At 44.4% G+C, this 15961-nt stretch overlaps 1 protein-coding gene across 1 annotated transcript; it reads left to right on the forward strand.

Moving 5' to 3' along the window:
- Window positions 1–9132: 9132 nt before the first annotated feature.
- Window positions 9133–15487, forward strand: LOC131877796 (uncharacterized). The gene is made up of 2 exons (XM_059223584.1): window positions 9133–11614; window positions 13789–15487. The coding sequence occupies exons 1-2, from the start codon at window positions 11039–11041 to the stop codon at window positions 15031–15033; spliced, it is 1821 nt and encodes a 606-aa protein (XP_059079567.1). The 5' UTR covers window positions 9133–11038; the 3' UTR covers window positions 15034–15487.
- The last annotated feature ends 474 nt before the right edge of the window (window positions 15488–15961 follow it).

A 15961-nucleotide genomic window follows, 5' to 3' on the forward strand; every position in this document is an offset into this window, starting at 1 on the left:
GATCCTAAAGTCGATTAGTAACCCCAATACACACTCATGTTGTTAGACTTGGAACAAAATGGCCAGGAACATAGACAGCCTTACCCTAACTTAATATAATTGGTTGGCCAAGGTACGTTAACGTTTTGTTAGACGTCGTCGTTCTCATTTTCAAGTGATGCGCGTGACAAAGACGAGAGACCAAGTCCCAGTTACCGGTAAATCAGTCACATGCCAAGATGTTCCATCATTTAACACCCTTCCAAGTTCCAACCCGTTGACAAGCCTTTCTCCACGGTCTCGGAACACGACATCAGCATCTCAGAGAGAAATGAAAGAAGGGTCGCAAATTGGGTGAATTCTGGCGAAAACACGCTTATGCGGACTGGCCGTACGTTGGGAGCAGGGTTCCTTTCTCCGTTACCATCAAATCATTAGACAACCGAGGGTGAATCAGGACTTCAACGAGGGGTGTTGAAGAGCAGGGTAAAGTCCGGGCACTAATGAGAAGGAACACAATCCGCATTGCCACGTTGTTTGTGTCCAAAATGGTGACACAATCGCACACCTCATCGCTTTGTCCAGGATCGCGTTTCCGGACTCTCTCGTCGGACTTGGAGTTCCAAGATTGATGAATGAAAATGCTCATTAGAGATGTCGGGAAATATGCAGGATTTTTTGAGACGCCACACGGCAGAGGGCATCATTATTAATGGTGCCTAATCGTCATTATCCTAATTGAAGTCTTGCGAAAGAGGTGAATGCCAAAACAGTGCAGTATAAAGTGTCCATAGGCATATCGTGAGGTCGAAGGAGAAATGCAAAATCGAACAGATTTAAAACTCATCAATATGCACCCACTGCCAAATGCCTCATTGATTCCGACATTGAATGGATTCTGTTTTCATGATCAGGTACCTGGCATTATGAATGGGGGGAAAAAATCGGTAAACATGGGGGCTTGGGTAAGTTGTTTTTTTTCATCCGAGTTTGCATGCAGTTAATTGCTTCACTTTTGAACCAGATTATATTTGCCGGAGTAGCCGATCCGTCATCCCCCAAAAAGCTCAAGGCAATCAGAGAAAGACAGAGAGAGAGACATGTCAGCTCTAAATACCACAAGGGCAAAACCTTCGATCTGATCACTTCGAATTCGGAGTGTGGATGAATAGGAGTGATTAAGGGCAAAAAGTGGTCCAGGGTGTCAACAAGTTCGACTCCATCTGTCCAGCTAAAAAAAGATATCGTGGTGGTGAATTAGCTTGTATCTTCGTCAGGTTGTGATTTGGGGCCATTATCATCCAACCGTCCATCCTATGGTCAGAGGAAGGTATTCTTTTAATCATACTGATTAGTGACGATAGAAAGTTGAACGCTTCGAATAGCACTGGATCATTCTCATTTTTGTTGGTTTCAGATTTTTTCTTCTCGATTTCTTGACGAGTCAAGAGAAATGCTCTGACTCTCATTTGTATGAATGACAAACGGATCCATTACGGGAACGGTCAAAATAAGAATCCAGAAATTTTCGAAATGGCCTCATCGACACGAACTTAAAAAAACACACCTCATTTTGAATCCCATTTTGAAATGTGTTATTCATGAGAGTGCTATCCAAAAAATCGAGGTCATGTCAATTCAATACAGAAATATAGGCCAATCTCGTCTTTTCAAGAGATGGCTAACTTGAAACAGCTGTCTGTTCACTCTGGATGGCAAGCGATTGGCATTTTCGTATCTGATTTGCCATGCATAATCCAAATTGCTCAGGTTTACCACAAGTGTCGAATTAACCAGTCACATATCGACTACCAAGTTGCCAATCAAAGCATCAAATGCATTTCTCAATATTACTAGTCGACACATACTACAAAGCTGTTTCTTGACGGAAACTGATCTTGACTTGATGGATCCCTGAGAAGACACATTCGTGACAGGAGGGCCGAGTCAAAGACGAGTGTTTTCTGCTCGGATAAAGTTCAGGCGAGATGAGAATCGATCACTTCTCCGTCATGATTCAATCATATTTACGTGGTTACTTGGTCGACAGTTTAATTGGTTTTAATTGCCCATCACATTCTGGTAGATAAGATATTTTTTTGTTTCGTAAAAGACATCCACGAAATTTGGGCTGAGGGGAAAAGGAATTTGACGGAGATTATTGCCAGGAAAGCGATCCCACAGATTGTGACGCTGTATTTGGTTCCAAAACCAATTAGCTCTACTTCCAAATTGGACTTGGGGCTCACGATAGTGCAAATATTCTTCTCGGGAGAGGATTATCTTCTAGTGATGCTGTATTTGCACTTCCCGAGATTAAATTCCAACCTCATTTGGTCTTGTTCTCTGAAGCTAAAATAAAAAAAGCTCCATGATCCGGCTGGAAAAAGGCCGTTTCAATCTTGGTCGGGATAAACGAAAAATCTGTGTCAAGCGAACGAGCACAAGGCATGATGGTGATGCTTTTGAAAAATGCCATTGAGACTGAGCCACTGACACAAAAACAATTTCAGACTTTGAAAAGGGTGAACCCGGCTTCAAACGGGGTCAAACCCGGCGGAGCGTTGAACATTGATCGAGTGCTAAACGTCATACAATCACTAGCTTCATTTCCATTGACTCAACAGCTTCCGAGCCTTCTATCCACATAAACAGACCTCTGTTCGCCTGACAGAGAGCACTGCAAATTAACAAAATCACCATGTTTTCCTAACTCTATTAAAGATCCTGGGACTTCAGAAAGCTTTCGACGCTGACGTCAGGGCTCGGAAAGATTGTCACAAGTTTGATGTCTCTTTCTAATGTTTTGTTGGCGAAAGCAACACTTGGATGATGAGTGTTTGACTGAGGGAGACATTGCATGTAATTACAAGCCTATTTGATCAACTTGAAATCCACTCGAAAAATCTACTGAAGCTGTGAGGGTTTGTTGAATGTTTGAAAATTTCCAATTTCTCTCAGAGTGGTTCTCGTGGTTTTTTGGTGCATCACGTCTTTTCATTCTCTCACCTTCGGATGCGGAGTTTGACGTGGAAATTGAATGGAAAAAAGACCGTCATCTGGAAAACTGATGATCAGTCTTGAAAATGGAGCCCACAATCAGGTTTTTCATCGCCACCATTTTGGTCTCTGTGCTAAATGATAGTTTGATGATTGCAAACAAACGGATCCATCAACACGTGTGTAATGTGCCATCTCATTGAAATAAAGGCGCGATCAATTTCAGACTTACGCAGATTCAACGGCTATTTCAAGGTATCTTTCCCGATAATCCTCAGAGGGCTAATGTTTCATCGAATTCCTTGAACAGAGAACATCCAAGATAATTCAATCTCGAAAGACACGAATGTGTGAGTGATTGTTTTGGTGTGCCCAAGCATTTGGGTAATTTCAATTTTGACGCCTTAGCGAGTATTCCCACAAATCAAGATCAACCTCGCCAAGTCGACTTCAATGAATATGGGATGTCATTTATGACATCTTTTTTCATGGACCGACGCCCGTTCATTTACTGGGAGAGAAACACCCGTTCGGGGACAAGTTTCTTGCCCTCTTTTACCCTTCATAGAGATGTGCACCGCAACGCCATGGTAGCGGCAATTATTGTAACTACAAGGGAAAAATGAAAATCTGAAAAATGAATTTTTGTGCCATTTGAAATGTTAATGTTAATTGAAATGGTAATAGGATAACGAATTTTGATTGGTCATTTGGGTGGATTTCAAATTGAGAGTCTGATCTAATCAAAAGACATTGATCTTAATTGACAGATCTCTTTTAAATCAACGCCGGGATTTTGATTCTGGGCAATCAAATAAGGGTTTCTGCATTTGAGACATCTCAAGGCGAAGAGAAACTCAAATTCGTGCTCTCAACTTCTGGCATTAATTGACGTACAGATAAAATATCTCCCAAGTTTTCAACCGTGACGTCCAATGTTAGTCCAAATCAAATGGTCATAGGAAAATTACCATCTAGCTTGAAACCTGAGAGTTAAGGTCAGATCATACAAAAGCACGTGAAAGCAAAGATTAATTGTCATATTTACAGATAACAAATAACTCCTAAGCATTTTTGCTTTGTATCTAATAGTCGCCACCAGAGGTCACTATTTAAGGTCCATTGCTCTCTGGTAAGATTGAGAGCTTTTTCTGGGCCATCTCAGGCCATCTCAAGTTATCGTTGTATTCAAATCTTCTCAAATGACGAAACAGACACCCACATTATGAGAAAATCCAGACACCATCTCCTGGAATCCGCCCTGAGAATTGAAACTGATGTCCTGATAAGCCATCGAGGACAAGCTCCAACAACTTATGCAAAGCACATTGAACAGGGTGTGGCAGCTTAAGCAACCAACTACTTCAACAGTGACGCTGATCATTGGCCAATGATTGCAATTGAAATAAGGTGGCTTCACCTAAGAGACACATCCAATAGAGCCTTGCTCTAGTTACTACTCTACAGTTCGGATAGGGTGTATGTACAATTTACGCAACAGCTCCAGATCTTGCACTTTGACAAATATGCTTTCAAGCGCCAATTCCCAGCAGATACGGCGCAAACTTCCCAAGGTTTACCCTGATACAAAATAAGTTCCTTCACACCCCATCAGATCAGAGAAAGGATCACCTGTGGGGTCGTGGCCAGGCTTTTGGTTACGCATGCCATTCAAAACCTCAGAGTGACAGGGAAATAATTCAATTAGTTCTACATTCCATTGAACGAAGACGAACTTAGCTTTTTAAAAATAACGCCTTTTGATTGCCCTGGCTGACCGACCCTGTTGCTCTCTTTATTGTTTCATTTCACTGGGAGTCCAGAGACGAACAATGTGATTTGCCCAAGGTAAGAGAGAGGCAGAACGATCGCTTTTTTCGAGCCTAAACATCGCCAAGAGTTCTATGACAAATCACTTGAAACGAGTCCTTGAAACTCGGGGATGATTGCTCAGAACTGACATGGTGGCGGGGCAGAGAGAGGGATTCCTGAGCATGCCCAAGTCAAAGGGTTTGACAAGTCATGAGTGTCAATGTTTTGCAGGTTGAATATCAATGAGCCAAACGTTGAAATGCTTGAAATGCCAAAACAATTGGCATCGTTGAAGGAACAAATGTGGCTTCAATATGGATTGGATGGCATTCTGCATTGTGCCATCAGACCATAAGAGGTTGTTCACCTCCAATCATGGTTGGAAAAGTGGACGAGTGGGGAAATGTGGTTTTTGCACGAACTCCGGTCGGAAAGAAGATGTCACTTGAATGAAAATTTCCGCGGTTGCACGAGACTCGTTTACTTTGTCAAAACACCGCTTGTTTCGCTCTCATTATCAATAGCATGTGATTTACCATCAGATTTTTCCTTTGGGAAAAATCGTTTTGAAAGAAAGTCAGTCAAAGCCCTACTTACGCTTCAATAAAAAAGTGCATCAAAAACCATGAACATGAGTTGATTCCACAATTGTCACTTAATCCCTCGCCACGACAGAGTCTTGAATTGGATTGGCACAATCCATCTGTTAGTGATCGGTTCCCATCCAACTCTACCTAAAGGGAACCAACGATTGAAAGCCTGCCTGAAAACGATGGTCTTTGGCGTGATGGATGCCCTCATTTAGGCCTCTAGGAAAGTCGACATGGTCTGTCCACCTGCTTTAGTGTTGTTGTAGCAAATTAAGTGAACAACAATGGGAGAAACTAACTGTCTATCAAACCATCAGAACCACCCTCCTTGATATGGACTTGTGGTACTGTACATACTGTACGTAGAAGCTGCAACCGTAGGAGAGCTATTAGTACCTGTACTCACTTGCAATGACGGTTCAATATGACGGAGACAAAGCGGAAGACAACATTTTTTCCGTCTCTCCAAACAGTACAGCAATCGCTGAACCACAGGAAGACGTGCAAGGCTTCTTAAAGATAACTTTTATGATCACACCAGGTATGTACAGCAGGCTGTAGGTGTCTCTTTTAGTGGTATGAATTAGGTTAGCCGGAATCCGAACGAACGGAAGCCACAGTTGTGTTGTTGTTCTCTCTTTCTCAATACAGTGTAGGTAGATGTGGTACACAAGAACATGTTGCAAGCGTCAATCCATTCATGATTTCACCTACCTTGTCGTGTAATAAAACTAGTAAGCCTCTAATCCCATATCTCGTGAGCATGAAATTCCGTTTTGGAAGGATCAAAACCTGGCTTTGGGGGCCGATTGGATGATGGGAGCGGTTCGACAGGCCAAGATTATAGACTTTGTGGTCTGATAATGATAGGCGAGATTAATGATCGGTGCAGACAGCATGGAGTATTAATTTCTTCCATGTAGGCTGCTTTTTTGTTTACATATCATCTTGGCTGTAATTTGAATGTGCAAAATTGAATAACAACCCGAGAACTGGGAGACAAAGACTCATCAGAGGTGACTTTTCCGCTCGCTGAATATCGTCTTTCCAGACGATGAAGATGAAAACGTGTTTACGGAGCTAAATCAAGCCAAGGACGAAAGGAATGCCTTCAATATCCCCAAGGGAATTCTCAATTATTCAGAGCAAAAAGAGCTTGTGTAGCTGCGAGAGAAAAGCAAATTAGGAGACGACATTCAAGATATTAACCAAAATCACTCCCCAAAACACACCTGAACCCGAAGTTATGCTGTACGCGCACAAAAGTGCTGAGTTTTGGTTGCGAATAAGTTGGCAATGATTGAGCATGTCTAGATCTGAATAAGGCTGTGCTTACCTACGTTCGTATGAGGCGAACCAAAAACGCCGTGTAATCTTCGGTGAGGACAACATTTGATCGCTCGTGTTTCAAGGCCATCGCTGAAATTATCCGCACTGAAGGCGGACTCCAAGATATTGTATATCATGTACATTCTAAACCATCTCAACTCAGGCGCTCGTTTTTGTAGTTCAAATCGCGAGTGGAACGTATCCCCACAATCGAATTTATGAACAGCTTCCAATATCCGAATGGAGGTGAAGATCATTATTAGCCTCGTCGGAAGACACACTTCCGTTCAAGGCATGATTAATGATGCCTTTACTGTCCAAGTTGTTCTCTTGTTGTGAAGGGAGGCTAGACAAAGTGGGAGGATCCATCGTTGCCTGGAGGAAAAATCAATTTCTCCCGAGTGCACCAGGAGTAATTAACCTTGATAACTTCTTGGCCTTCCTCTCGTAGTGCCTCCTCCTTCTCTGTCTCATTCGATCCTCGTCGCCTCCGTCGAATAGGGCCCACCAGGCCCGAGGCACTTCTCTCGTTTCCAAGGCCTACTCTAGGTACGTTGTGCCCATCCGTCTGCCCAGACTGTTAGATATTGCACTTGAATCTCCATCTCGAGCCTGCCTCGCTTCGATCCGATATGGTTGCCAGCAAGGATCCTGTTGCGAATACACTCATGCCTCCTAGCCGGCAAGACAGGGGCACTTGGATTGGATTGCCTTTGGGATATGGCGTTCTAGACTCGATCCTGAGACGATTTAAAGGGACATTCATCATGCCAAACGGACGGAGGGCTTTGAAAATGGGTGCAAGAAACTGTTCGGTTCTTTTTTTCCTGGCGAGTCTGATCGCCCTTAAGGTTATGGATTTTGATATGCTGAGCGGTGCTTGGACTCGTCGGTGATTCATTACCTGGTCAGAATGAGTTGATGGATGTCAGAGATTTGTGAGCAATGTTTTACCTGTGACAAGTTGTTAGTAATCTAGCCAATGGCAATGGTTGAGCATTTCTTGCTCGTTACATGCGACCGAGGCGGCAATTTTGAACCAGGTTCATTTGAATGAGAATCATGGTTTATCGTCGATTTCCTGTTGATTCGGACTCTTTGTCCGTGATCATCGTTCTCTTTAACGGCCATTCACACAAACTCCATCTGACCACATTGGATTGTGAGAGTCTGAAGGCAAAAGCGATATTCATATCTTCTTCCACGAGACTTCTCAGGAATATATCACTGAAAAGCATGATATATGTTTGAACGAAGTATCCAATGCCGAACAAAGGTTATCATCGTTTTTCTACTGAGTACGTAGGCGTTTGCGTTTGGATTGTGTGCCGAGTGCGTCGATTTTCCATTGGATGCAACGCGACTTCACCCTGCGAATTCTGACAAAACCTTGAGAGTCTAGGCTTATCTCTTCATCAAAGGTTATATCCTGAGCATGCTTTATTGTTTTCCAGACCCCTAATTCACCTCCCAGTGGCAAGAGAGAAGTAAACATGGAACCTGGCGATGACTTTTGTTAAAAAGAGACGCACGAACACCCCCCCCCCCCCCCCCCCCCAAAAAAAAAAAAAGTTGAACGCGAACAATCCAGTGTCTAAGATAAACACCCCGAACGAGACTTGCCACAACAATGACGATCAAAGTATAACCCTTCAAGCCGTCCAAAGATAACTTTCGACGACTTTATCCCCCGGGTCTTCTCCACCAAAAAGCAAGCTTCCCCCTCGACAATTCGGGTGATATGTACTCTGAAGTTATTTGAACGAATGGGTCGATGAATCAGGCCTCGCTCAAGTGACAGATTCGTAAAAAAGAACCTTGACAAAAAAGATATGCAGGACTGCGCTCACTCGAGTTCGCGTCAAACGAGAAAACACATACATGGAAGAATGTGTACGTACGTACTTACATAGACTGAACGCACTCTACTAGCACATCCAGTATATAGCCCTACTGACTACTGTACGTACTGGATAAATACTATATTGCCGCATCGAGTGGAGGTGCACATGTATCCCTTACGTTACTTTTAGCTTGGTGTTTCCCACACACAATGCGAACGCTTCCATCCCAGCTCCCAAGCTTCCAAATACTCCTTCGTGGATAGACCGACAACTGAAACGCCATCCACGGGCGAGAACGATCGCCGATCCGCATAGAGCAGTGTGTACGGACTATACGTATTCGTACATACAGTAAGAGGGAACGAAGGGGAGACCGCGAGTTTCCCTCTCTACATTCATTCTAGACCATAGAGAGAAGTGACAGCGCACGAGGTACGAGCGCAACAAACTGAGGAGGAGGAAAAGGAGAAGGAGCTGGAGGAGCATAGGAGACAGGATGGATGGATGGATCGCGGAGTGAATCCTACGCTCTCGGCCAATGCAAGGGGACGACGGCGGTGATGGTGTTAGTGAATCAGTTGCTCATGTGCTCGAGACTGAGAAGGAAGTTGTCGGTGCTGCTGCCATGGTGGTTCCAACGCTGCTCCTGAAGAATTTGTCATAATAAGGTGATCATCAGCCCGTTGAATGAACGGATGTGCCAGGTGCATCCAAGCGGAAACAAGCCAGAGAAATTACAACTACATCCAGCTGAGTGGCGCAAGGGGTTGAGTGTTGTTATTTGTTCGAGCAAGCCATCTCCACTCAGTTGTCCGTTTGTTCAAGGTCTCGTGTATCAACTTCGGAGTTGTCATTCCTGGAAAACTGGGTGGATCTCTTGGACAAGCACCCCCTAGAAAAAGCACTTATGCCATAACGTCCATTGTCTGAGCTACATATCGTTCCGGAGCATTTTGGATAGCGTCAACGGCTCATTAAGCTCTCAACTTATTGTCTGTCCATTCGTCGCTATTCCCAAGGGGTGAGGTGGCAGGAGCATTTCCACTGAAATAGTTTCTCCGGAATGAGCTTCAACGCTAAATTTGGTCCACTTCCGTTGGGAGTAGAGTAGGATCGCCATCCGCATACCACTTCTGACCTAAACAGGGTTCTCCCGCATCAAATCGTGCCCGACTCTAGAGTGTGGATGCCAAAACTCGAGCCCAAATTTGTGAGCTCATGCCAAGAAAAAAAGAGCCATTACCGAGAATGAACGTGGGACTCAAAGTGACGTGACTCTTTCTCTATTTATCTGTTGAGATTTTCCGCCGGTGTTTAGTGAGCCCCTCAAAAATCGTGTCTTTTGGAGGTGTGTTTTTTTGGCAAAGCGTGTCCACCTTCATTATTTCATGATTAGACCAAGATGAGAGTCTGAATCCTTTGATGAGATGCAACTTTCCACTTTTTTGTCATTACATTGTAGTGGAAATGTCATTAGGGTGCTGCTTGCGAAAGAAGAAGAAAACGAAGCCGCCAAATCATTCGTTCGTTAATTTCTAGCTTTGCTTCTCAGTTCAGAGGGAGTTCAGGGGGAAAGAAAAAAAGTGTGAGAAATATTTTCCACCCCATTTGACTCTTAAGAGTCGATAATTTTGCCGCATCGACTCAACGTCGAAACGATTTCACCACAAATAGCCACATCATCACCATTAATCCCGTTGCCATCTTTAAGCCGAATCGAAGAGCAAAGAAACAAAGAAACTTGATTTTGCCATAAGGCACTCCAAAGACGTGTGTCTTTTTGTAACCTGATATCCAATCGTGGCTTCGTCTCTATCTACTACCGCACATTGGAAAATGTCTTATCCTTCTATGGACTTGCAAATGTTCCGAAGTCGATTTTCGTCTTTCGCGAGCTCTTGTCATAAATTTACCAAAGTCGATAACCGCAGAAATCTGAGCCGTTGATTGCTTCCCATTAAAAATTCCTCCACCAGGACACCACATCAAGCAAGAGTGATGGAATTTTCGGAATTTGATAATCAAGCACCTCTCCCGCATCCATCCCACCACTAGGTCTACACCACACTAAACCGAAGCCAGAAGCTTCCAGTAAGTCGCTAAAGGCACGCACACGCCACCAAACACGACGAGTCAGACGGTATATTTGATGTTCAACCTGTCAATTGTGGAAATCAAATATTTGTCGGGGCCTTCAACTTGAAGAGGCCGGAGGAAGTCGAGCGAGTCCGTTTCGATATTGAAAACTCTCGCTTTGAAAGAGCTCCTTGACAACAACCCTAACGACTTGCGAGTTTGTGACATGGCTCAAACAAAAGAACTCTCACCAACAGAGGAAGAAGGCACTGGCTCCAAGTTTGGTTCCATTACTGCGCGAATGCCCTTTTCCTTTTCAGCTATAATGACCATGGGCCTGATGGTCTAAGTGGTATTATTCCGATTTTCTCGGAGTTGGACCTCACGCGAGGCCAGGCAAGGACAACTATGACTTACTCGCAGAAAATGCAAGGACGCCGTCCAAGAACCAATCTTCTGCTCCTGTTCCTCGTGTCCACTTACATATTGAACCTGTTCCATCTCTGTCTAGGACAGGAGTGGCCTCCTCAGAAGGGCAATGGCAGGGACACCAACCGCATTGTGCCCAATCGCGAGTCCAGAGCCATTCAAGTGATCAATAAGAGTCCGCCTGACGGCCGCATTGTGAAGCTCGGTCATTCGGTCCGGCTCTCGTGTCGAACCGACCGTAGGTGGTTCTTCTGCTTATGGAACTCGCCCCAAGGGGACAAACAGTGCGCCATCCAGCTCAACTCACCCCGAAGCGTGTGTGATCTGGACAGTCGGATCATCATGGATTCGGGCTTGAACAACTGCGATATCGAGGTGAAGAACGTTCAGCCCGAGGACTACGGCTCGTGGTTGTGCATGGTCAGTGATCCCGACCAGTTTGACAGTGCCCGAGAACGGGTCTCGCTGGAGGTGGGACAACCCGCGAGCGTGAAGTTTGACCCCGAATTCGGGAGCAAGAATGTCCTCACTATCACGGAAGGAGAAACTATAAGCGTAAGTTACCCTATGGACCTGATTTATTGTTACATCCTGCTAAGATCCAAGTCTGAGTGGGAACTTCATGCTCGACCCTCGAAAAGAGTGTAGTAGTCTCATTGTATGCCCATGCCAAAGTTCGTTTTCTGGGCACGAAGTAATAAGTGAGACGGGAAAGAGTTATGGCCCAGACAAACGTGTTGGGGTCTGGCATAATAACACCACTCATAATTCCCAGCCTCTCAGACGTTCTTGCTTTTGCGACTTGGAAAAGAACTGAGTAGGCGGGTTGACAAATATCTGACACTTTTTTCGCCAAAGGCCTTCTCATATTTTGTTGTACATTGCACATCTTATGTGCTTCCAATGAAATGGAACAGCTGGAAATTTCCTTCAAGATTAGAAGATTGTTCAATGGCAGGCCTAGAAAAGGTGCCCAACAACAGGTGGCTACTCCTTTACAATATTCTGCTGTGAGAAATTTCCTTTTCATGCGGTGCTTCCGCAATTTGTAAATGTACCAAATCTGAACTGAGGTCTATTATTCGGTTCAAAGTCTGGCGGATCTCTTCTTTTCCTTCCTTTGACGGGATAATTGCTCTTTTTATGCGGCAAATTACAAGTAACGAGCCAAGACTTCTCTTAATGATAGTTATTCAACATTTCATCAAAATCTGAGGAAAACCAAGTCTTTGAAGACCTCCGATTTGCCTGAAAGTTATAAAGGCTAACTTGGATCTGGTGGTTGTGACAGAAGGAATCGCAAGCTTCGGATTTGAATTTCAAATTTGCCACAAAGAAGTTCACAATTCAGTGGGCTTGCTGTTTTATGTGTCTACAGTATTGCAGGGCATCAATTCAAGTGCTTCTAGTTTTAGAGCCCTAACCCTTTGCCCCCTGGTCATTTGAGTAGGAACCAAAGCAGCGACGCTCATCTCCATTGTTTGAATAATTGAATATTTTAGCCATTGCCTTTCTCCGCTTGGTGATCTTGAAATGATAATACGGAGATATATCTTTAATCAACAGGTTTAGATTATAGCGCGATATTTCTTTCTTTAGCCAAGACAGGTACACGAAGACCTTTTTTCTCACGTGATATGACATAATTAATGTTTCCCTCAGCTAAATCGGCCATGGGATATGCAAATCTAGCCACGAATAGGTTATGAATAGGGGAGCAACTACTTTGGTGTGGACCAGAAGATCTTGCCTTAGATAAACGAGACTTTGAATTTTTCTCACGCCAGCCTCGAGGATATGTAAAGATATGAGCCACAGATTAGAATGACTGAACACAAAATTGGCTAGCTACACCTCGGTAGTCGAGCATTGAATGCTTTTTTCTTAGCTTTGGGGGTGGATCGTGGAAAGTATGTGAGACATCTTCCGGGGCAACAGACACCTTTTACCTCCAGCGAAAAGATCGATGAGCTCTGCCTTTGATTGATTTTTAACAACCGTTATTTATAAGTGAAATTTCTGCCCAATGAACTAATGAAATATCACGGATGAGGGATGATACAGCATGGAACAGTGCCCACAAGAGAATCCAATGAAATGTTAGCGTGCTAAGTATTAGTACCACTTTCAGCATTTGTCCTAATTGGCCCGAAACCTACATTTTAGGGCTGTTGTATGTACGTAGGCTGAGAAGAGGAGGCTTTGGAACAAATCAAATTAACTTTTCCTGACCTCAAAGATGTTTTACCTTTTGGCTGGCATAATTGTTTGATCGTGTTTGACGGAAGGGAAAAACTTGCATCCCTTTAAATGGTTTTTGTCTCGTACGGTTTAATTAAAGACCTTTGGTCGCAAAAGCTATCTACGTTCGGAGGCTAATTTCATTACTGCTTGGTTTGTGGTTCGGTCCACTTCACCAGTCACCACAGCCATCCGTGATCAGCCAATTAGGTTGAGCCATTGACTAAATTGCTGCAGAATTGCTTCAGAGTTTGACATGTACGTAGGGAAAAAAACTCAACTTGTTCTTTGGTATTTGGCAATGAGAATAAATATTTTCGCATGAACTCACAATTGAGGGATAAACATGCCCTTAATCACCCGGCCCAAAATTGAAACCCTCCAGAAAGGCAAACCCAGTCGGGTATGGAATGGAGGCAAATTTCGTGAGGGTTGATAACCATCTCATCTTTGGTTTTCTAACCTACACATTCTTTTCTTCCTTTTAGATCCGCTGTGCCGCCACGAAAGGCCACCCTGCCGCTCAATTAAGTTGGGAGGGTCCCAAGGAAGCCAAATTGGATATCCGCTCATCTCCAGAGATCATTCGCAACGATCGCACTCACACTACAGATGTCTTCCACACGGTCAAATACAAAGCAGATCTCAAAGACAATGATAAAGAAATCATCTGTCTGGCCACCCAAGTCGACCACGACGGCCGGAGTGTCCTCTATGAATCGTCAGCCATACTCCAGTTAAAAATTGACAAGATTGTTCTCCCCGTGGATAATGCACTCACCCAGAGAATTGGCATTATCTCGGGGGTGCTCTTGGCGATCATCTTTCTGATTCTTCTATTGATGTTCTGCATTTTCGTGATTTGTCGACGTCGGCGGAAGCGATCGAGGCCACCTAGCAGCCAGGCAACTTTGGACTCAAGTCCAGAACCACCCCTTAAGCCCATATGGACGACGGATCCGCTCATGGGCCAAAGCAGTCCTCGGAAGACTGAACGTCAGATCAATCAACTCGCATATGCAGATATCCTGGAGCCGGCTCCTAGGCGTGCTAATCATCGGGATGGAGACAAGCTCAACCAGACAGGAAGTCAAGGTTCGAGCTCCACCCGGTCGACCACTAGTCAAGGTTCTTGGGAGGAAGATAGGTCAGTGGGTGGTGAGCTCGAGGACATATCCATCCAACGTGCACCTTCAGTGGTGCCACAGACCTCCATGCTGTCCCGCCAACAGTCCCCAAGTCTCCATGAGACCCACTTTGGCTCAGATACAGATCTTCCTAGGACTGTGCTCCATCATCCGGATCCATTCCTTCAGCAACAACAACTTCAACAACAACCGATTTATAGTAACCAACAGTTTCAACAACAGCCTGTGTATGGGAGACCCAACCCTCGGAGTGGTCGACCAGCATCCTCAGCCGATGCGGTCCTCAACCCCTCCCCTTACTATCCAAACCATAGTTTAAACCGTCCCCATTCTGCCTTAAGTTACCCGAATTCCCAACCCGACAGCACGGGCTCCTACATCCCCACCATCCTTCGCCGTTTGCCCACGCCCAATGGCCAGCTCACCACAAGCACCAAGTCAGTATTTGATTGTGATCTAGGTTGCTTCGACCTCTTGGAGGAGGAGGAGCACAGTATGGCCTGTCCTCACCATTCAAGTAGATCAAATTCCACGGATTCCGAGATCACGAACCGAACCAAAGACGTGGAGGACAGAAATCACTAACACGCAACACCCGCCGCCAATCATCAAATCAATCGATGCTGCTGTTCTGCAGCAACAAATAAGCATTTACATTTTGGCGCCATTTTTGAATCCTGCGACTCGAAGCTGTGTTCAGTGCCAACAATTTAAATCTCACCTTTGACATGCAATATTAGGCTATTGATGAAATTTAAGGCAGCTTCCAGTTCTGGTGGAACCGTGATTCCAGCTAGTGAGCATGGTCACTGTCACAATAATTATCAAGCCATGAATCTCAATATCCACCATAAAAACGCTCTGAGGCGTTTCCTCTCCAAAACTAGTCATGCTCTATTAGGATCCCCATACATTTCATTGTCTCTGAATTTTATACTTTTATGTTGTCGTCAATAAAAATGCAAATCGGGATCCCTTGGATATGAGCGGAAATAAATCAAGCCGTTGTTTCCCTGAACCCACAGCATTATTATCTTGATCGTCACCCTTCCTCATGCTAATCACAACCTGTTCGGGGTCTTCGAAACTCATTCCAAGCGATTTATTGCTTCCTCGAGGTTTTTCCACCCAAGTTCAAATTTAGTTTCAGGCTTTTGGGGGGCAGTCTATTTCCTCACCCATTTGCGATACGGTAACAACGCCCATCCAATCTATTAGGGTCTCCCACTGTTTGATTTCGACGTATTTAAACAGCAGTCTAAGGCGGCAATTCCTCTTGGCCCTGATACTCGAGGCTATTGTGATGTAACCATTAGCCAGTTGTGTTCAAACCTCAAACTGGATTGCGTGGTAGAAGTATTTGATGGCATTCTATGGTACATGACTAAACTTTGATTGTTCTTTCTGGTCGTTATTAGCCTCGCTAACTTCATTATGCATAATGCAAGGTCAGATCTTTGGTTTTTCGTCCTGGCCCTTTTTGGCTTGTTGGCGTTCCTAATTAATCCTCTGG

The sequence above is a fragment of the Tigriopus californicus genome, chromosome 3 (genome assembly GCF_007210705.1).
Source record: "Tigriopus californicus strain San Diego chromosome 3, Tcal_SD_v2.1, whole genome shotgun sequence".
In the NCBI taxonomy this organism is placed as follows: Eukaryota; Metazoa; Arthropoda; class Copepoda; order Harpacticoida; family Harpacticidae; genus Tigriopus; species Tigriopus californicus.

Excerpts from the sequence above, each read along its gene's own strand:
- LOC131877796 (XM_059223584.1), top strand. The coding sequence starts at position 11,039 with ATGACTTACTCGCAGAAAATGCAAGGACGCCGTCCAAGAACCAATCTT. Across the intron at positions 11,615-13,788 it reads CGGAAGGAGAAACTATAAGC|ATCCGCTGTGCCGCCACGAA; the intron begins GTAAGTTACCCT and ends TCTTCCTTTTAG.